Genomic DNA, 23,648 nt, shown 5'->3' with positions numbered 1-23,648 from the left:
AGAGTTAATGTCATATGAGGTCCTATGTGTTAGTGTTACTATTATTATTATTATTTCATTATGTAATATAGTTTATATTTGTGTGGTCCTAGAATTAGTCTTGTACAGCTAGTCTACTTGTCAGGAGAGATTAGTGGTAGGATTAGATATACACTTCTGTATTCTCTTTCTGTTGAAACTGAATGAGATAATTGTTCTAATCTGGTATCAGCCTAACCGATCCTTCTGATCGCTTCTCGCTTGCCAAACCACCACCTTTCTTCTCCGATTCCCACCACCCAAAGCCGCCATGTCATCCCGGTCCTCCGATCAGCCCTCCTCCGCCGGCGGTGCACCAACCCCGGCCGGTAACAATCCCCTCCAAGGCGCGCACCATTTTATTTCTATGAAGTTAACAAGCCGAAATTTTCTCTTTTGGAAAACTCAGCTACTGCCGTTTCTCCGTGGGCAGGACCTTATTGGGTTCGTGGACGGCTCCACTCCTTGCCCATCTCCGACGATCGCCGCCACACCCGCCGGCGAGTCAGGCTCCGACGCCACCTCGGTTGATCCGGTTCCCAACCCGGCGTACAAAGTGTGGGTGCAGCAGGACCAGGCGATCCTTTCTCTCCTCAAATCGACGATGTCTGATGAGGTACTCCACCTCGCCGTTGGACGGAACACTGCTGCGGACGTTTGGCGTTCCATTTGCACCACTCTCGGCTCAAACACTCAGGCCCGATGCCTCAACTTGTTGAACCAATTTCAGACGATGAGACAAGTCAACGCGTCTCCGGTGGAATTCCTCGGACGAGCAGAGCTTCTTGTCGAAGCACTTGCCCAGGCCGGCCAGCCTCTCTCGTTGGAAGAGCAAAACCTGTATGTTCTGCGCAGGCTCCGTCCTGAATACCGCACCTACGCTGCATCGCTCACCGCCACCACTCCTCTCACCCTACCGCAAATGGCGGACCATCTCCAGGCTGCGGATTTCTTCCTTGCTGATGATTACGGATCATCAATGGCAGATGGTGTCGCTGCCGGCTCTCACACGGCGCTGTTCGCTGGCCGTGGGCGTGGAGGCAGTCCGTCGCACGGTGATGGGGGTCGCCGAGGCAGCAGGGGTGGCCGGAACAATTACCACGGCCGGGGCGGTCGAAGCGGTAGAGGTGGTCCACGGTGTCAAATATGCCGCTCCCACGGGCATACGACAATCTACTGCTTCAAGAGGTACACCACACCACCACCGCCGGCGCAGGCCAATGTGGCCGTTTCCACTGATCCCGCTGCGGCACAGGTATCTCCGGCGGATTCTTGGTATCCCGACACCGGGGCATCTGCACATGCCACTCCTGATGCTGCTATGTTAAACAATTCGGAGGAGTATGTTGGCCAGGACACGCTACGCGTAGGAAACGGTACAGGTTTGGCTATCTCGCGGATTGGTCATGCATCTATTCCATCCGTGTCAAAACAGTTGGTCATGTCAAATGTGTTACACGTTCCCAAATTAACCGTACCTTTACTTTTTGTGCAAAAATTTGCTAGAGATAATCATGTTTATTTTGAATTTCATGATAATTCTTTTTTTGTGAAGGATTCCAAAACCAAGGTCACGCTCCTTAAAGGTCCAACCTCGGGCGGTTTGTACAAATTACCCGTGTCACGTTCCCACTTCGCGTTTGTGAGTTCCCGTGCTACGCCGGCTGTGTGGCATCGCCGGCTCGGTCACCCGCATACTGTGGTCCAAAATAAAGTCCTTCAGAACTGCTTCGTTCAGGAAAATAAATCTCAAGAGTTGGGGTCGTGTGTAGCTTGTCATCTCGGCAAGTCCTCCCGTTTCAAACTAGATACAGTTCAAGATTCTAGTCATCATGTATTAGACCTTTTGTTTACAGATATCTGGGGCCCTGCTCCTATAGTGTCAAGTAGTGGATGTCGTTATTTCGTTTTATTTGTTGATGACTTCACACGTTTCACTTGGTTTTATCCATTACGGGTAAAATCAGATATCTATAAAATTTTTGATGCGTTTCGTTTGTTGGTAGAGCGACAGTTTTCGCGCTCTATCAAATCAATTCAGTCAGATTTAGGGGGTGAATACCGCAAGTTACATACCACTTTTCAAAACTTGGGTATTGAACACCGGCAGTCATGTGCTTATACACATGAACAAAATGGAAAAGTTGAGCGCCGTAATCGACACATTGTCGAAACGGGCTTAGCGCTTCTTGCTCAAAGCTGCGTCCCGCAACAATATTGGGACTATGCATTTGAAACTGCCACCTGCCTAATCAACTATCTTCCCACCTCGGTCTTAAAGTTTCAAAATCCATATTATCGTCTCTACCAAAAATCTCCACCCTATGAATTCCTTCGTGTCTTCGGGTGTCAATGTTACCCTCATCTGCGGCCTTATAATCGCCACAAGATAGAGTACCGTTCCACCCCATGTGTCTTCTTAGGTTACCCACCGTCCTATAGGGGATATAGATGCATGGATCCAGTCAGTGGGAAAACCTATATCTGCCGCCATGTGCAGTTTGACGAGAATGTTTTTCCCTTTGCAACAGGTTCAATACAGCAGGACTCTACACCTGCAGCTCCACCTTGGGCTTCAGCACCCATATCACCTGTGCAATCTCAACAAATTGTACCAACACCGGGTCCAACTCCGGACCCTGAGCCTGTTCCATTGGCTCAAGAGGCACCCTTATTGGCCATTGAGTCAAATGCTCATAGGCGGACCAGGAAGCGAGCCACGGTCCCACCTTCGGCTATGCGCCTAAGGCATATGACCCGGGGTACTAATGAAGAGTTTCATGCCCTAACGGCGACAACTGATCCAACGTGCTACTCCCAGGCTGTGGGACATCCACAGTGGCGTGATGCAATGGATCAAGAATTCAATGCCCTCCTGCATAACAACACTTGGCGATTAGTACCACCGGACCCTACCATGAACATTATTGGTTGTAAATGGGTTTTCCGTACTAAACGCACCGCGGATGGATCGGTTGAACGCTATAAGGCTCGTCTAGTAGCCAAAGGCTTCAATCAAGTCGCAGGGGAGGACTTCTTCGACACCTTCAATCCAGTTGTCAAACCCACTACTATCCGCATATTATTCTATCGGTTGAACGCTATAAGGCTCGTCTAGTAGCCAAAGGCTTCAATCAAGTCGCAGGGGAGGACTTCTTCGACACCTTCAGTCCAGTTGTCAAACCCACTACTGTCCGCATATTATTCTCTTTGGCTATCTCGCACAAGTGGACTCTACGTCAGTTAGATGTCCACAATGCTTTTCTTAATGGCCATTTAGCTGAGACGGTGTACATGAAGCAGCCACCAGGGTATGAAGACCATGTTCATCCTGATCATGTCTGTCATCTACAGCGCTCGCTCTATGGGCTTAAACAAGCCCCGCGTGCGTGGTTCAAAAGACTACATGACTATTTGTTGTCTGCAGGGTTTTCCTCATCCAAGACTGATGTGTCATTATTTTACCACTCGACGGGTGCATCTAAAGTTTTTCTCCTCATCTATGTGGACGACATCATCATGATGGGCAGTGATGCAGATATGGTCGAGTCTCTGTTACGCCGTTTAGCCACCGCGTTCAAAGTTCGAGACCTCGGCACCCCAGGGTTCTTTTTGGGCATAGAGACGATTGCAGCAGGTAACAGTATGATTCTCTCTCAGCGGCGGTACATGATCGATATCTTGGGTCGTTCTGGAATGTCGGACTGCAAGCCGCTCACTACACCGACTTCGGTTACTCAGGCTGTGACTTCGTCTGAGCAGCATTTTGAGAACCCTACGCAGTATCGACTTATCGTCGGGGCACTTCAATATCTGACTATCACTCGGCCAGATCTAGCCTATGCAGTTAATCGCCTGTGTCAGTTTATGCACTCTCCGACTGAAGATCATTGGGCAATGGTGAAGCGTGTGTTACGATATATCAAGGGCACTCTGGGTTACGGTCTGCGGCTAACTCCCTCCGACTCAAGTGCCATCCACGCCTACTCTGACTCTGACTGGGCTGGATGCCCGGTAGACAGGAAAAGCACCAGTGGCTATGCTGTTTTTTTGGGAAGTAATCTGGTTTCCTGGTTATCTCGGAAACAGCGCACCGTAGCTCGTTCCTCCACTGAGGCAGAATACAAAGCACTAGCCGATGTCGCGGCCGAAGTCACCTGGATTGTTTCTCTGCTCCGTGAACTTGGGCTACACACTGGACATCCCGCTAGCTTATGGTGTGACAATTTAGGTGCAACTTATCTGTGTGCGAATCCTGTTTTCCATGCCCGGACGAAGCATGTCGAGATAGATTATCACTTTGTGCGTGACAAGGTAGCCTCGGGTGACTTCGTCGTGAACTTCATCTCCACCAAAGATCAACTAGCTGACGTTCTTACCAAGCCTTTACCAGGACCTCGGTTTACGGCTCTGCGGGACAAGCTCAATGTTGTCAACCACGAACCTTGTGCTTGAGGGGGTGTGTTAGTGTTACTATTATTATTATTATTATTATTTCATTATGTAATATAGTTTATATTTGTGTGGTCCTAGAATTAGTCTTGTACAGCTAGTCTACTTGTCAAGAGAGATTAGTGGTAGGATTAGATATACACTTATGTATTCTCTTTCTGTTGAAACTGAATGAGATAATTGTTCTAATCCTCTGAGTATATTGATTTTTTTGTCAGTCAAAGTACTTACGTGGTCTTTTTACTATTGTGTTTTGTTCAATTTGGTTCTTATACTTTTATTTAATTTTGTTCAATTTAGTCCCTATACTTTAAAAAGTGGTGCAATTAAGGACAATAGTTAACTGTGTTAATATTACCGTTAATTTAGGTTACGTGACACTAACATCATCATTGTCACATCATGATATTTATATTCCAACTAATATATTACTTTATAGATATTTAAAATTAATTATTTTTACCACAAGTATATTAAATTAGTATGTCCAAAAAAAAATAATTACAACCATGTTCCTAATGAGATTTTGACACTTGATGTCAGCATGCTTGTAATTATTTTTTTGAACATATTAATGTAATATATTAGTTGTAAAATTAATTAATATTAAATATTTATAAAATAATATATGAGTTGGAATATAAATATTATGATTGAGCAATAATAATGTCACCGTGTCACATAAGCTAAGTTGATAGTAATATTAACACCGTTAACTATTGTCCTTAGTTTCACCACTTTTAAAAGTAGAGAGACTAAATTGTCATTTTGTGTTAATTTTATTGTCATTGTACATCTCATATGAGATAGTCTCATAGAAGACCTATTATACCACTGTTTAAAATGTCATTTTATGTATACAGAAAACTCAACCGCTTTCTCTCCCAAAAACTCAACCGCTTTCTCTTCCATTTTCAGCTGCTCCCACGAAGTAAAGACGACTTGGTGCTGCCGGCTGACGCTCTGATGGAGGGTTGAGCCTGCGGTGCCATTAGTAGATTTTATCCTTCGGTTGTTTAGGATTAAGTGTTAGATCTCAGATCATCTCCGATTGTTTCCCATAGAAGGCTTCAGAGACTCTACAGATCTGACAGGTTTTCTACCCTCTTTTCCGTTTATGTTGTTTTCTTTTGGTTCTACGTTATCCCTTTGTTCCTTCGACTAGTTTGTTTTCTCTCGTCTCTCTAGTGAGTGTTTCCCTCTCGTTTCTTTGGCGAGTTTTCCTCTCGTTTCTTTAGCGAGTTCTTCTCATAAGCGTGGAATGATAAAATGGTCTTACCAGAGTCAGGTTTGACTATGTTTGACTAGATTTGTGAAGAAGCAACGAGTTCATCCAACAACTTCGGCTTCAAGTTTGTAAAACAGTCTGCGATCCATGTTTTCTATAACATTGCTAGGAAATTTATTTCTATGTCTGACTGTAAAGAATGCATTGTCATTCTAACGATCTGTATTGTAAACATTTCTGCTTATGATTAATGAATTAGCCTTTTATTTTCAAAAAAAAAAAGTCATTTTATGTTAATTTTTCCAACAAATCAAACTATGATGAAGATGCAAAATAACCCAAATAATTGAGAGGTATGATGGCGAAAATGGATTGGCATTTGAATGAAAGAGAAAGCCAAAGGTGGTGATGAATTCCCAGAAAACAACACAGGACTGTGTTTGGTTTCATCACCATGGGAGAACCCTTTTTTGCCGCCGGCCTGCTCACTCAATTCCCACTTGGATTTTCTCTTGTCTTCCTTCTTCTCCCCTCCTATAAATTTCTCCTCTGCTTTTCCCACTCATATCTCTCAATCACACTTCAATGCACCATTATATACTAAATTAAACTCCTATTAGCTAGACTCAACTATACTTGAAAAGAGTCTTTTATGACCCAGGTGCCCTTATTAGCCTGTATTTTTTTCTTTTCTTTTTTGTGTGTGTTTTGAAAGATCAATTAGTAATTGCATTGTCTTGGTTGCAGTTATATGGATATGGGTTTGAGATGAAGAAATGGGGGGAGCAGTGAGTTTGAGAAAATGTTCTGCCTGGCTCCCTGTATGCCATCTAAGAACAGAGATGTCAAAATTGTTGACACTCATCCTAGGTGGCATCAGAGGAGTCAGGCAGATCCAACTCACAATTCTTCTTTCAAAAGGTTGAATCTCTAATTTACAACTCTAGTGATATGCATGGTGGATTTCATCGTCAAAATAAAGGTCAGATGTTTACTCGGTTCAATATCGATTAAATTATACTCGACACGTGAACTCAATTCAAGCTTCTCACAAGTCTAAGATCTTTGCAGGCATGACAAGTTTATTTAGTTTTTTATATAAATTATATTTAGACATTCAAATATAATTGTTCATGTTAGATACAATACTAGTCCAGGTCCAGCCTATAAGAAAAGGTCTTCAACAGAAACATCTCAATCATCATTTCAGGTCCCCTCCACACCCAAAACCCAAGAACAGAAAAAGGAAAAGGAAAAGGAAAAGGGATGTTTCTTTGTTTATGTCTCACCTTGAGTGCAATTATAAGCTCACTACTCATCCCAAGAAAGGGAGCAGAAAAGGGTATATGTTGAGCATATAACCATTAATGTGCAATCCAACTATCAACTTAGGCTTTTACTTGAGATGGAGCACATACTTCAATTGTATAGACATGGCTAAGTAAAGATAATGATATGTCATATATAATTCACAGGAAATGAATCATATTTCATTCTTTCATAACTGTTCCAACAAAATGCTAATGGATCTGCAGTCTTTATAGAGAAGGTAGTGAAACCAGTTTGAGACAGAACTAATTGGCCTGGTGATTCAGTGAAAATTTAGAAAACCGACAGAGGATCGATGATGACCATTCTTAGTTCGAGTGATAGCACGAGGTCCTCGGAGCATATTTGTGGACCATCAATCTCTCCCTCCCCGGCTAGATGGGAATTTAAAGTGGGCTATCATCGATTCAGTTACTCTATGCCAGGCAGGAATCGTTTGTTCCGGGAAGCAAAACTTGAAGATCTGAATTTTATCCACCGGAGACTCGAGTCATGTGTTTGTCAGTTCCTATTATGAATTGTCTCAGATGTATCTGTTGATTGCTTTACCCTGCTTTCTGCATCAACTGAACTGCAACTCTCCTTCACGGGTTCAATTTCCATGCTTGTTGTTCTACTTTTTCTGCGTTCCTGAAATTAAAGAAACAAAAAAAAAATGATGTTAGGATGAGCCAAAACACAGTAAGAAATTAAGCAAAAAACACAAAATAAGGAAACTAAAAGCTCTTAATATTATGATGTTAGAAACGGGCATGCACCTCGCGATGAAGGAATTCGTCGCTATCCAGCATTTGAACAACATGACTCATTTTAGGCCGCCGTTTTGAGTCAGTATCGACACATCTAAGTGCCACCAGAAGTACCCGTTTCAAAACACGAGTACTGGGCTTGACTTCAAGGCCAGCATCCACAGCTTCCTCGGCTCTCCGATTCACAACCATCGTTTTGAGCCACTCAACAAGATTGACCTGCCACAGACACATATCAATACCTTGTGCAATTGAAGCTCCATCTCAACTAAAAGCCTAAGCTGATAGTTGGATTGCACATTATTACTTAATACCATGACCTTTGGTCTGGCTCTGATACCAAATTGAAGCATGTGCTCCATCTCAACTAAAAGTCTAAGCTGATAGTTGGATTGCACATTAATAGTTATACCATAAATGCCACCAGGACAGGTAAAGTTCATTTTAATTTTAAACTTCTAATCAGAAAAGGTCGAATACCTCACTAACAGGACGGTGATAATCAACGGGGTCTCTTCCCGTGACTGTTTCAAGCAGCAAGACACCGAAACTGTAAACATCGCTCTTTTCATTCAACAACCCAGTATTCGCATATTCTGGAGCCACATAACTGCAAACATATAAAAAAACAATCTTTAAGTATTCAACACTAAAAACAGGTTCTTTTTACAAGCTCGACATTGGAAATCACATACCCAAAGGTGCCCATTACTCTCGTTGTTATGTGACTTTCTTCCGAGTCCAAGAGTTTCGCCAGTCCAAAGTCAGAAACTTCGGCATTAAATTGATCATCGATCAGGATATTACTGGATTTTATGTCTCGGTGTACAACTTTCGGTTCTATAGCCTCATGTAGGTACGCAAGCCTGCAGATAGGACAAAACACACAATAATCATACAGAAATAGATTATCGAGTGCATCTTAAACAAGTTATAGAAAATATTATAGAGCCAGCAAACAAATTTGTTTAATGGATTGGAACTTACGCCTTTGCAGTACCAAGAAGAACCTTCATACGGGCTTCCCAAGTAAGTGCGCCATGCTGTCTCATAGCGCCATGAAGCCACTGCTCCAAATTGCCATTATTAACATATTCGTACACCAGCATCCTTGATGAGCAAAAGAGAATAACATTTAGAAAAATGTAAATCGAAATCATAATAATTGGCAAAGGAATTGCTTGGAAAACTCGTGATAAATATAGAAAACCACTTACTAGTGAATGCATACCTGTGAACGCCTTCTATGCAAAAGCCAAGAAGGCGCACAAGATTCTTGTGGCGAACATGGCCAATTGCCTCCACTTCGGATCTGAATTCTTTCTCTGCTTGGCCACTGTGAAGAAAATCATCGTTCGATCATAAGCTAAAGAAAATTCGAGAGCCAAAGTTTTTTAAAAAAAGGATATAAAGATTCTCACAGATTATTTAGGAGCTTCTTTACTGCTACCTCAGTCCCATTGCTCAATGTAGCTTTGTAAACAACTCCATAGCCACCTTCTCCAACCACATTCTCCGACGAGAAACTATTTGTTGCAAGCTCGAGATCTCTAAGCGTGAACCAGTGACCCCAACCAAGGTGTGAGAGCTCCGGCAAACCAATCAAAGGGGACGCCATAGAAAGTCCATGTGTAGATTGTTTCGGGACAGTTCCCGAACCACCATCCTCCCCCGACACTGAACTACATCCAATTTCATTATTGTAAAGCGAGCTGCATTGACTAATCATATCAGCATCGCTCGATTTACTCTTGCCTAAATGAACTACCATTTTCTCCGAATTCCTCTCGCTCGATTTATCACGAATGGTTAGAAACAAAGTTTCAGGACGATCGTTATCACTCGGAGCACTAATTATGTCAACCTTGATATCCTTGGAAACATTGGGTATTTCACAAGGTGAATTCTTTTCAGCTGTTTTCCTAGATTTTCTCCGAAATGTGACCCATACAGACAAAAGACACAGAATCCCAACAATGAACACACCAAAACAGATACCAATCACAACCCATAGTTTCATCCCAAACAATGATGTTTTCTCCGACAATTCAGCATTTAAGCTCCCAGTTGACATTTCTAGCAAATTGTATAGGAGAAAGAAAATTCAGATCTCAGGTTTAGTCAATTGCCCTCCTGATTGCCAAGAAAAATGCAAACAAATTACAAAATAAGCAAACTGCAAATACATCAGTGCAATTTTCTTCAATCTATAAATGTGATTTCAAGAACACAAATATAAGCATTCTTCTCTAATTAAGTAGGGAAGTAAATCAAAATCAAAGTAAAGGGAAGTGCATATGCATTTACAGTGATTCTTGAGCACAATGTTATAGAATGCAAAACCTCCTCCTCTTGAAACAGCTAATGAATCAATAATTTTTACTCCAAATGTTTCAAAACACATTATTAACTAAATTAAATGACCGAACCACATTTACCTGGAATCTAAACCTCTAAAATGAGTAACAAAACTAAAAGAGAAAAGGCAAAGGCATGACTTATCATCAAAGCAAACAAAAGACAGAGATTCGGATCAGAATTGATGTAATTCAAAGGAGAAAGGGAAGAAAATCAAGAAATAGTACCTCTATACTGATCTGGAATTCAAGAAAGAAGGAAGAAACCTACCCCCCCCCCCCCCCCCCCTCCCTTTCTTCTTCCTTGAGAACCCAAAGAGGGCAATGAGCATAGATAGAGATAGATATGGCAATGGCAATGCAGAGTTGGAATAGAATACAGAAAGAGGCCACCAAAAGCCCAAGAGCAAGTGTACTATTTCACGGAGTAGTTTAGAAGCAGAAGAAAGAAGTGGGGGCTAGTCTGGGTGAGAGAAAATCGAGGAAAAACAACACATTTCCTCAAACAAGGTTACAAGGCCAGACAAAAGTCTAATCTTGTTGGGTAGATACTAGATAGAGAAAGATACATACTACATACATACATATACACCAACATGTATAGCGGGAAGAGGGGTGGGGGTGGGGGTGAGTTCAGATTTGAGAAAAGCAGATAGTGGGTGAAATGATTTGGTGGGGTTGTGTAAAGAATGTGGCAGAGAGGACCAACGAAAGCTAGATTGAAAGATTGGTTTGCAATGGAGGGAACCTCCTCTCACAGTCACACACAGAACAGTAAAGAAAAAGCCAAAAATTAAAATTAAAAATGGGTCCATGAAGACTGAGCAGAAGATGGCATTTTTTTTTTCTTTTTCTTTTAACTTTGCGACAAAAAGTAGGAGTTTCCAAACCCCAAAATCCCAAATAGATACACCGCAAGATCCGTAGAGCAAAATTAAAAAGAGCTTATGTTTGGTAAATGGTTGATGAGTTGAAATTTGATTAGTTTAATAAATTTTGGCTGGTTTGATGATTTACTAAGCTACTTTTAAGTGTTTGATTTGATTTGGGGTGTTTGGAAAACTGCTTATCAGGCAATTAAACACTTATATAATTGTCAAACACCTCGTGTTCAGATGACATGTAATGATTTTCTCATATGAGAGGTAGCGTTAAATCTTTATGTTTTAACAGGTTGAGAAAGTATAAATGAACAGATATTACAATGTAATAGAATCAATAGTTTTCAAATTGGGCACACCGGAGACAACAGAAGCGGCAAAGTGGAACAATATTTGGAAACTCAAAGTGCCGAATCGCATATGTACCTTTCTATGGCTTGTTAGACATGATAGAATTATGACGAACCAGAATCGCAGAAGACGTGGTTTCACAGATGATGAGAATTGCTTGCACTGCACAACGACAACAGAGGACACAGACCATATTCTAAGATTCTGCCCACTCGCAGAGGAGGTTTGGAAAGCCATCCTACCACAACTCCATGAACAATTACGACACCTCCCTTTGGTCGATTGGCTTGATGAAGGACTAAAGGCTAAAGGTAATAGAAGAAAACCCTGCAATGATAATTCTACCTTTTCAGTGATCCTATGGTGGTTATGGAAGTGGCGCAACGAGGCCGTATTCAAGAGCTCGTTTACACCTCTGAAATCCAAAATTGCTTTGATCACATCTCAAGCCAACGAGATCAACCGTTCCTTTACAAGATCGAAAGGCACTCATCAGCCCACCAATGACCTGGCATGGAAGATGCTTTGCTGGACCAAACCCCCGGATGGTATCCTCAAGCTCAATATCGACGGAGCAGTTGCCGCGGACTCGCATGCTGCAGGCTGTGGCGGGGTGTTTAGAGACTCAACAGGTTCATGGAGAACAGGATTCCTAGTTAAGCTAGGAACTTGCACACCCTTTGAAGCCGAGGCTTGAGCAATCCTAAAAGGAATTCAAATCGCTCTTTCTATAGGCATCAAAAGGATTCACATAGAGAGCGATTAGAATGAAGTTGTGGACTTTCTTTGCGCCTCTAGTGCCTCTAGCACTGCCGCACACAACATCCTTATAGCATGTAGACAGGAGCTTCACCATTTCGAGTACTGGCAGATCAATCATATCTTCAGAGAACAAAATTGTGTTGCGGACGCTCTAGCTAAGTTGGCCATCAACCATGACTATAGTCTCTTATCGTTAAATGACCCTCTAGATGAAATCAGAGGAAGCTTGGAAGATGACATGCTTGGTCTTGGTCTCCCCTCTTGGCGCAATGTGAACATTCTTGTGTAAAACTATGTTTTCCTCTGGGTATTCCCCTTCTTACTGATATAAAAAAAAATAGTTTTCAAAATAAAAAACACTTATATAATTATTTTTTAACTATAATTATATCAATATCAATATTAATAATAAAACAAAAAAATAATAATAAAACAATTACCGTATAATATTATTGAAGTTCACTTAGTTTGTAATCAGATAGATTGAATTTGGTGATTATTACTGACGTAGCTACATTAGTTAATTATTTTTGTCATTATTTGTTTGGCTGGCACACATTTACAGGGAGTTTGGTCGAAGGGAATTAGAATTGCATTCTCACTTAATTCCGGAGGTATTTAAATTTCTTAGTTTAGTTGGATGAAATTGCAATTCTTTTATTTTCATAGAATTAGAATCTCATGTCCTGCCGGGATTTAAATTCTATAAATTTTGGAAAGAGAAAAAGATAATCTTGAGACAAAAATATCTCTTTCTTTTTTAACCTAAAATTGATGTCTGGCCTTCCTTCTAGATGAACCCTTTCTATTATATTTTTTTTGGATGTAAGTTTTTAAAACGTAAGCTTAACATTTTATTATGTATAATTAGGTTGTGTACTTTTATTTTTATGATTTTTTTTTTTGATGTGAACTTATGAAACTTAACATTTGATGAAGTATTTGCATGAAAATTATTATAATATATCTAGTTCAAGAGATATGGTAGATGATGAGTGGTATTTCAGTATTTGAATTTAATATGTTATATTTTTTTTGTGATTGAATATGCAAATGGGTTCAAGAAATACTTGTCATTTAAGATTAACAACAACAACAATAATGAGAATTTTGGACTTTATAATACTTATTCCCTCTCAATTCCCATGTATACCAAATATTGAAATTGAAATTTCTAGTAATTTTATTCATGGAAACCAAACACTAGAATTTAAACTCTTACTTTATTCTCATATAATTCTTTTCCCATGAAATTACAATTCTTTTCCCACCTAATTCCTTTCCTCCAACCAAACGCCCCGTTAAGGTGTGTTTGGTTCGAACATAGGAATAGAAATTAGAATGGGAATCAAATATACTTGGTAATTGCAATGTGAGGATGGATAATGCTGAATTAATGGAATGATACTTGATTTAAATTAAATTAGGTAATATTTTTTGTAATTATAGGGATAATCAAATCCTATACTTCTGCAGTATTTTAAAAAAATTTCAACCAAACAATGTGTATGACTTTTATTCTCATTCCTTATGTTTAAACCAATGAATCAAACACACTTTAATCTTCTATTATCACCTAAAGTTACTTATTCAATCCACAATCTATTGGAATTTACCCATCCAACTCCAAATAAAATAGGAAAATCATAAATCGTTTGACATTTAATAGCATACTCTTTGAATGAATAAAGTGATAAGGGTTTTTTTTTTTTTTTTTTTTTAAATCGCGGTTTAGAGTTAACAAATTCTATCAGTTTAATGACCAAAGGCACAAACTAAAGTAACTATTTTGTCATAACATTAAAACTAATAATAATAATAATAATAATAATAATAATAATAATAATAATAATAGTGACTTAATGTACCTACAATAGTGACTTAATGTACTTAAAATAGTGATTTGATGAACCTATAGTAGTAAGGTGATGAATATTTAGTAGTAAATATTGCAATAATGAATGTATAATAGTGACTTAATGAACATGTACTAGTGACTTAAAGAACATGTGTTATTTATTTAATGAACCTATAATAATAACTTTATGAATTAATAGTAATGACATAATGAACTTGTAATTATATAATAATGAGTTAACAAACTAGCAGTGGTAACTTAATGGACTTTTAGTTTCATTTAAAATTTTGAAATAAAAATAAATGTGGGTGTCATTTAAAGTTTTTTGATGATATATTTGTTATACATACATTAATTTTATTTGTAAAAGAGAAAATGAGAAATAAATTTATATATATATATATATATATATATTTTATTATAATTTGGGTTCATATTGCTACATGATCCATAGTAAAAGTGTTGTTCATTACCTATATGTGGACCCATACATTAAAAAAGAAATAAAAAACAATTTGAGAATTATGATAAAGTTATGAGGATAAAAAAAAAAATTCACAAAAAGCTTTCTAATAAATTTATTTTTTTTAATTAATTAATTATTATAAATTGGCTAACTCCACCCATATTAAAAAAATTAAAATATTCATTATCATATCCTGAAAATTATAAGTTAATAGATGAAAGTTTAGTTTGATACGCAAAGTGTGATTTCTTGAACCATATGACTCAACTAGGTCATATTATGATTTTAATAGTTAATAGGAAGAATTGGCGATATATTATCGTTTGGCATTTTAGATAGAAAAAATATTTACGTACAAAGAAATTTGATCTCAAGACTTGTTATACCCAAAATAAAAGAACACAGACACAAACTTACATGTTGGTTAACTTGGTTTGAGAAGATTTGGGAAATGGGAACAAATTAAAGGGGCAAAAAGAGTTGAAGTGGGGAATGTAGTTTACTAAAGAAAGCTGGGCTTTGTTGACTAAGTAAAGGATTGGGGAATGTGAAAGGAGAAGGACAAACTTTGAAGCATAGGTATGGTATGGCTCTCCCAAATACAGAAATCCTTTTCAATATTCCCACATTTACGAAAAAGTTTCAATATTCCCACATTTACGAAAAGTTTAAATTAAATGTGGTTAAAATATAATGATATTTCAATCTTTAATTATGATTTTTTTTAAAAAAATAAATATAAAAAATATAGTGTGTCAATCTATATCATTGTCAAACCTGTGTGAGGTTTGATCAGAAATAACTCGGTAGGACCATTGTCTAAACAATTGACAATCTATTACCAGTCATCTGATCTATGTAAACGAAAGTAAAGCATACCAAGAGACAAAAGTAATTATGCAGTATCGGTTCATAACCACTTTCTCAACGTACTGAAGACGCCACCACTAAGGCCCGAACCCACTTCCTATGTGAGAGTTTAACTTGGTGCCATTGGACTACAACGTCTTTGGACAAAAGTAATTTATAATTTTATTAGTATATCTCCAATCGCCAAATTAAACTATAAACAAATAACCTTCACATATGAGTAGTGAAATAAATGAAGAAGCCAAGGAGGATACATATAGGTAAACTGTAAACATATATACCTTTTATCATTGATAGATTTGAAATATGGATCAACTCAAATATGTTTCATTGCGAGATCGAGGCTACCATGAATCATTGAAAATAAATTATTAGGATATGATGAAACTAAATCAAGTTTGAAAAAAATAAGGCATAAAGAAAGAGTAAGGGAGGGAGACCAGCCTATACAATGACAACCATATTTTCGTTTCCTTGCTCATGTTGCTCTTTTTGAATTTTCTTGGCAGAATCTACCGCAGAAGGAAAACAGTATTCCAATTTGATTGACTTCAAGTTTGGAATTTCTGCAAAGTCAGCTGGGATCTTTACCAGTTGATGACACCGTTTAAGGACTAGGCGCTCAAGATTTGAAAAATGACAGGCACTTGCTTCCCAATGCTTTAGATCAATGGAAACAATTTCCAAATAAATTAACTGGTCGAAATTCTCATTCTCCAATAGTTCCCACTCATCATCAATGCACTTACAACCCCTTAGCCTTAGCACCTCAAGTTTGGGCAACTTGCTAAAAATATTAATTGCCTTCCACTCAAATGTCAAGTCCGTAAACCTCAACCTCATAAGGTTTTTCAAGCAAACAAGGTGGTTAATATTTGGAATCACCAACGGACGCCCAAATAATATACCAAGAAGATGCATACTCTGGAGCTGGTGTAAATAGGCAACGTTATTAATGCAATCACTCCAACCATCTGCACATAGAATCTCTACCTTCTTTAGGTATGGAATATTTGTAAATAATTCTTTTGTGCATTGATCAGGATTCAACCCACAAATGCTCTTCAAGTTTTGATGAAAAAATATGGAAAAATCACTCAGACCTCTGTAACTACGCAAATGTTGTAGTTGTGGGAACTCTAAAAAGCTCATTTTAGCAGTACTATCAGCTGAAAGTGATTGAAGATTCCAACTACGAAATGGATCTAAAATGGTAAAAACTCGGTCTCATGACAACTGGTATCTCAAATGGACAAGATATCCGATCTCACAGTCCATATTATTATAGAGTACTCTTAATAGACAGCAAAAACTAGAATTTAAAACTATATACCCGCAAAAAACGAAGATGGATCGACAGTTTTTTAAAGAAGAATATAATGTTTGTCTGTTAAACCTTCTTGATTGGATGCTTACCCATCGGAAATATTTAGGAGGGGTATTGGACTCATTCTCATAGACAACATGCAGAAGGTTTTCCTTTTAGCTTCTCTCACACAAAAAGAATGCACTAAATCGTGCATTCTAAATGTCTTTACTCTTCTCCCACAAATACTTGGTCGCTTTACAAGAATTAGGTTCCTATCCTTGAATTCTTGAATGTGCCTTCTAGCCACCGCATCAAAGCTCATATCCTCATATGCCTTTACAAGTCCTTCGGCAACCCATAACTTTACAATTTCTTTCACATGGATCTCTTTATCTTCTGGAAATATGCTCAAATATAAAAAGCAAGACTTCAGACTGTGCGGCAAGTGATTGTAACTCGATGAGAGTATCCTTGAACATTCTTCATCAATTGTTGTTGTTGCATATGAATTTAGGGTTTCTACAACATTCTTCCACTCATCCAGCAAATGAAGTTTGGAAAATAAACCTGCGGCCACAACAATTGCCAAAGGCAATCCTTTACATTTCTTAACAATGGGTCTCCCAATCACCTCAAACTCAGCATAGCTAGATTTGCTTGCCTTTTCACAAAATAAGTTCCAACTTTCAGTTTGATCTAACAATTGTGCTTGATGAGAAAAGTCATTACTAGAGCCGATATTAGTAGCCACCTCTGCAATGCGAGTAGTCAACAGTACTCGACTGCCATTTGCATTATCTGGAAAGCAAGCTTTGACAGAATCCCATGCATCAACGCTCCAAATGTCATCTATCACAACAAAGTATCTTTGATGCATTAGATTTTGGTATAGTACTTGTGCTAGATGATCCTCTTCAGTGACACTACCCACTGCACAACCTATTGATTTAAGAAGACCTGTTAGCATTTGCAATTTATTATGATACTGTGATGCAACAACCCAAGCTCGCTTGTCAAAGTGGGAGACAATTGATGAATCTCCATAAACTCGTCTGGCTAACGTTGTTTTGCCAATACCTCCCATATCTTTGATGGAGACAATTTCCCGTTGCCTTGATGAATGCTCAATTAACATCTTCTTTACAATCTGGAACTCATTGTTTTTCCCCACCATTATTTTGTCCTGGGGCATGACAACTCCATCACATCTAGTCGAAGCTACTGCAAGTGTACTTGTTTTCCTTCCATGCTCGTACTCCATCTTCATTTTGAACAACTCTTTGTGGATGCCATCAATGTCTCTTATTGCTTCTTCCAAAATACAACCAAGTTTGAATGAATACCCTTGTGGTTTCTCCCCAAAAAGATCTGCAATTCCCAAGTCTTCTTCTTCTTCTTCTTCATTCTTCAATTCTTCTCTGATCTGATCTCAGCTAGCTTCTTCTCACTTAGTATGTGTGTGTGTATAGTAATTATCATCAATTGGCAATTTACCTTATGGCTCTAAGTGCAATAATTGCAAGAGGGAAGGCATTTTTAATTGCAAGAGGCCGGCAGCACTAACTTTTATGTTAAACATTCTGCAACTTAATTGTAAAGATTAATGTTACTATTTTAGATAGATAATGACAACAACATACATTATATTGTTTAGTCTTAAGTGAGCTCACATCTATATATGTTGTTTTATTTTATTCTGAATGTGTTCGTCAAAGCCATGGTACAAATAACATTCATTCGGGTTTGAGACAAGTTTGAGGTAGTTGTAGAGTTATTCGGATTATAAAATTGAGGAAGAAAATTTTAATTTATACTAGAGAAAATTATATTTTATGTCTCTTCATAATATATCAATTATTAGTGGTGTAAATATTGCCCATCAATTTTTAAAATTGTACATATATTACTTATCCCAGACAGTACGTAAGAAAAATTGAGGGACAACATTTGCACTACGGGTTATGCCCAAAATAAAAAACACAGACACACATTTATATGTTGGTTTGAGAAGATTTGGGAACAAATTAAAGGGGCAAAAAGAGACTGGATGGGATGAAGAAGTCATAGAAGATATATTCCTGCAAGAGGATAGAGAGAGGATCTTGAGTGTACCTAAAGATGAATGTAGATGCTGCAATGGACAAGGATTCCAGAACTACTGGTGTCGGCTCCATCATCAGAGATCACAATGGACTCTTTGTTGTTACCATGGTGAAAAGCTTAAACAAATTAGTAATTGTGTTTTATATTATGAATTTATACTTTTTGTTATAAGATTTTGTGTCTATAAATACAAATTATGTATCTAAATTAGATTTGAAAAATAAGTATAGCATGTGTATGTGTTTTGTGTTTTGTTTTATGAAATCTTGTATCTAGATAACACTTGTGAGACCGTCTCACGGGTCTCAATCCATGAGACGGGACAGATTTTTTTACTAATGGATTAAATCTTTGATTAATGAGTCGGATCTTTGAACTCATTAATCAAATATCTGACCCGTCTCACGAATTGAGACATGTGAGATAGTCTCACACAAGTTTTTGCCTACAAGTATGAATTTTGTACCTTATTGTTTCAATTCATAGTCCATAATATAATGTGGATCCTGGTTTATGATATAAATTATATTGCCAACATGAGACTTGAAAATTGTTATATCATGGACCAAAATCCATATTATGTATATAAATAAATTAAAGATATAATTTATCAATCATCAATATATAATTTGTTAACTGTAGACATATAGTATGTTACAATTGTAAATACATATTTTGATTGTTACTTTTGGCCCATGGTCCGGACCTTAATCAATGGTATAATTTGTCGGGGCTTAGGGCTTGAGGTTAAATTGCTTGGGCTTGGGGAAAGGCAAGTGTCAGCAGTGGAAGGATGGGGGCTTGTCGGCAAGGGGAGCGCAAATTATGCTGTGCAATCGAATGCACCTTGCAAAATGCATACGGTTATAAAATGGTACCATTTTGGTTAAAAAAAAACGCGCGTCCCACTTAAAGAAGAAATCAGGTTCGATTCTCGGCAATAGCATTTTTATATATTCAGAAATTCATAACTATATATCCACAAATTCATAACTATATATCCACAGTGAATGAATGAATGAATGAAGTAAAAATCCACAATGAATGAACTAAATATCCACAATGATTGAACTAAATATCCACAATGAATGAACTAAATATCCATAAATTCATAACTATATATCCATAAATTCATAACTATATATCCATAAATTCATAACTATATATCCACAGTGAATGAATGGAGTAAATATCTACAATGAATGAACTAAATATTCATAAATTCATAACTATATATCCACAAATTTATAACTATATATCCAGAAATTCATAACTATATATCCACAATAATGCTATTGCCGAGAATCGAACCTGAATTTTTTTTTTTAAGTGGAACGCGCATTTTTAGTCAAAACGACGTCGTTTTGCATCGTATGCACCATGCGCATGGTACATTCGGTTGCACAGCATAACTATTGCAAGGGGAGGGGCAAATTATGCAATCGTTATGCTATGGAATCATGTTCACCATTCATGGTGAACACGATTTTAAACGGTAACAGTGTTTACGGACATTGCTATTTTTTACCAATCTTTTTTTGTTTTGTTTTGTTTTTTTAGTTAATAGCACGACTTTTCTTCTTTATATTCACATTTTGCGGTTTTACTTCTTCACGCAAATTTTTTCAACACTCATAAATTATGAATGTGCAGACATGAATTTATGAATGTGCAGTTATGAAATTATGAATTTTCTTTTATGAGATTATGAATTTTCTATTATGAGATTATGAATGTACAGAAAATTCATAATTACATAACTGTAAATTCATAATCTCATAACAAAAAATTCATAATTTAATAAATGTAAATTCATAATATAAACATAGAATGCAAAACGCCGTTAACAACACATTAACTAATTTTTTTTTTCCCGTAAAAACGATGGCGTTTGGGACTGTGTTCACAAAGCATGGTGAACACGTTTCCACGGCATAATTTGCGCAAATTATGTTGTGCAACTGCGTGCACCATGCATGGTGCACACTGTTCTATGTTCATAATTACTGAACTATATGTTCATACTTATAAAGTTATATATTGATAATTTTTGAACTTCATATTCATAATTATTGAACTCTATATTCATAATTACAGAACTCTATGTTCATAATTTTCGATGTTCATTTCTCAATTATTGAACTCTGTATTCACAAATCACAGAATTATATGTTCATAATTTGATAACTATACAGTTTAGAAATTATGAATCTACAGTACAGAAATTATGAATCTACAGTACAGATATTATGAATCTACAATATAGAAATCATGAATCTATTGTATAGAAATTATGAATCTATGGTTTAAAAATTATGAATCTATAGTATAGAAATTATGAATTGGAACCATGTGCACCTTGCATGGTGCACACGATTGCACAGCATAACATTTCAAGGGGAGGGGGAAATCCAACAAATTATTGTGTGGATTGTGGTTCATACAGTTGTGTGGGACCATGGTCTAAAATGATGTAATTAACATTAAAAAGAATAATTCGTTAGTTAATAATGGTGTCTGCTGTAGTCATTTGTGTGTTAAAATAGTGTACTTTATGGAGTAAGATAATGTATTTTATTAGTTAGAATAATGTACTTTTGTGTTAGAATAATGAAACTTTTGGAATAAGATAATATATAATTTATGAATTTGAATAATATACTTTATATGTTTGAATAATGTATTTTTGGAGTCAAAATAATATACTTTATATAGTGTTAAAAAATGAATCTTCTAGGGTTAGAACAATGTACTTTATACATTAAAATAATATATTTTATGAGTTATAAAAATGTATTCTGCGAAATAAAAAAGAAGCAACAGAAAAGAAAATGCAAGTGGCGCAAAACAAAAAAAAAAAATGTGCAGCCCATGTCGTGCAATTACTGTCAGCCATACCTTGATTAATGATTTCTCCAATTATTATTGCATGGACTATGTATCTAATTGGTAGTCGAAACTAATTCAACCGTTATGTCGTGAAACTGTGTCTGTAAGTGACACCGTTATTTTTTTTAATTTTTTAATTAACAACGTGACTTTTCTTTTTTATTTTCACATTTTACGGTTTCATTTTCTCTTCGTGCAAGCTTTTTCAACACTCATAAATTATGAATGTGCAGACATATATTTATGAGTGCCTATGAATTTTCTGTTATGAGATTATGAATTTACAGAAAATTCATAATTACATAACTGTAAATTCATAATCTCATAACAGAAAATTTATAATTTAATAAATGTTTTTCTTTTATGAGATTATGAATTTTCTGTTATGAAATTATGAATTTTCTGTTATGAGATTATGAATTTACAGAAAATTCATAATTACATAACTCTAAATTCATAATCTCATAACAGAAAATTCATAATTTAATAAATGTAAATTAATAATCTAAACATAGAATGCAAAACGCTGTTAACAATACATTAACTAATTTTTTTTTTCCGTAAAAAACAACGTCGTTTTGGAAACGTGTTCACAAAGCATGGTGAACACATTTCCACGACATAATTTGCGAAACTAATCTTAGCCTTTGACCCGTAACTCAATTGTAAATATTGTGGGTTTGAGTATTTGTATTTTAGTAAGTTGAGAAAGTAATTATGAACAGAGAGTTAATAATACTCAAAATAAAATATTATCTCTTTATTCCCTCATTTTAATCATATTCCCGTCCGATTTTATAAAGAGCCCGGCTTCGCATAACCATCAATACCAAATCCCAAGCAAATAATTAAATATAATACTCACATAAAAATATGTCACCATGTGATTTCTGAAAAAAGAATTCGACAATCGTGTTAACTGACTCATGTTCCCTAGTCATTTTTTTAATACAAGAAATTAAACAAAGTGTTAAGTATATATATAATAAAAATATCCTCTTTTTTTATTTTATTTTTTTTTTTTTTTACGAATTCCTCTTTCACATTTGGCTCTATTCAGGATAGGTTTAGGAATACCATTACGTGACTCTATAAAATGGTTAGAAAAAAAATTGTATACTATGATTATTAATATGATATTCATAAATACATTTTATCTTAATTAGATTAACTCTATGTATTTCTAGATAAATTAAATACGATGACGCATAATTGAAACTTCAATTCTAGACTATATTAATTAGATCATTTATAAAATAAATTTCTTTTAAAATACTTTTTAAATTGAATTACAAAACAAATTTCATATAAATTATTAATTAATCAATTAAAAATTTAAAATAATTATTACCTCACATAACACACTATAAATCTCATAATAAGTATACAAAATTGAAAAATTTACATACACACACATATAGTGGAGTGGGCAGTTATTGACCCCCTCCCTCCTTGGATATGCCCCTAGCTCTATCACCCATTTTCTCTAAAAGTTGTGTCAAGTGCCAAGCTTGAGCTGGCCAACAATCCGCTTAGCACCTTGTGCTAGATGGCATGTAGTGACCTTTTATATGTGGGAGGTCATGAGATCGAGCCTCAGTGGAAGCGTTGTTGACTCTTTGTGCTTCATTAGGTTGAGAAAGCATGTTTGAACAGATACTACAATGTAATAAAGTCAGTAACATTCAAGAAAAAACTAGGATGTATCATTACAAATAGACTCATTAATGAAACATTACAAGTTCATTTTCACAATATTGATAGTTCATATTTATAATATTGAATATTCATCTTTAAAATAGTAATGCAACTACATCATAATACTAATGAATATAAAAGAGGTTCATTAAAACATTAATGGATGTTAATTTTGATAAGTTTGTTTATCAATATTGCCATGGGCGGATAAAGGGGTAGGGCGGGGGGCGAGGGGAATAGGGTATTTGCCCCTCCCCACCCCACCCCACCCCACCCTATATATATCCGTAGTAGATGTTTTAATTGGAAGTAGATAATATATTATTAT

General features: G+C 36.6%; 3 protein-coding genes across 5 annotated transcripts; 1 reads left to right on the top strand and 2 right to left on the bottom strand.

Moving 5' to 3' along the window:
• The first annotated feature begins 3,312 nt into the window (after positions 1-3,312).
• On the top strand, positions 3,313-4,473 carry LOC109150444 (uncharacterized mitochondrial protein AtMg00810-like). The gene has a single exon (XM_019298354.1). It carries the CDS (start codon positions 3,313-3,315, stop codon positions 4,471-4,473), a length of 1,161 nt encoding a protein of 386 aa, XP_019153899.1.
• A 2,693-nt stretch (positions 4,474-7,166) lies between these two features.
• Positions 7,167-10,961, bottom strand: LOC109150354 (probable receptor-like protein kinase At2g42960). Of its 3 annotated transcripts, none has more exons than XM_019298254.1 (8): positions 10,362-10,957; positions 9,198-9,909; positions 9,008-9,112; positions 8,764-8,886; positions 8,472-8,642; positions 8,257-8,386; positions 7,786-7,995; positions 7,167-7,657 (listed from the first exon to the last, which is right to left on the bottom strand). In XM_019298254.1, the coding sequence occupies exons 2-8, from the start codon at positions 9,848-9,850 to the stop codon at positions 7,529-7,531; spliced, it is 1,521 nt and encodes a 506-aa protein (XP_019153799.1). In that variant the 5' UTR covers positions 9,851-9,909; positions 10,362-10,957; the 3' UTR covers positions 7,167-7,528. The 3 variants fall into 3 exon arrangements, with proteins under 3 accessions (XP_019153799.1, XP_019153801.1, XP_019153800.1); XM_019298256.1 differs by having other exon boundaries at positions 7,617-7,679; positions 7,731-7,995; positions 10,362-10,961; XM_019298255.1 differs by having other exon boundaries at positions 7,625-7,683; positions 7,730-7,995; positions 10,362-10,961.
• Positions 10,962-15,765: 4,804 nt separating this feature from the next.
• LOC109150443 (putative late blight resistance protein homolog R1B-16) lies at positions 15,766-17,891 on the bottom strand. The gene is made up of 2 exons (XM_019298353.1): positions 16,738-17,891; positions 15,766-16,513 (listed from the first exon to the last, which is right to left on the bottom strand). Exons 1-2 carry the CDS (start codon positions 17,889-17,891, stop codon positions 15,766-15,768), a joined length of 1,902 nt encoding a protein of 633 aa, XP_019153898.1.
• Positions 17,892-23,648: the final 5,757 nt, after the last annotated feature.

This window comes from Ipomoea nil, unplaced genomic scaffold (assembly GCF_001879475.1).
Source record: "Ipomoea nil cultivar Tokyo-kokei standard unplaced genomic scaffold, Asagao_1.1 scaffold2279, whole genome shotgun sequence".
NCBI lineage: Eukaryota > Viridiplantae > Streptophyta > Magnoliopsida > Solanales > Convolvulaceae > Ipomoea > Ipomoea nil.
This window is presented reverse-complemented; position numbering and strand designations above follow the sequence as displayed.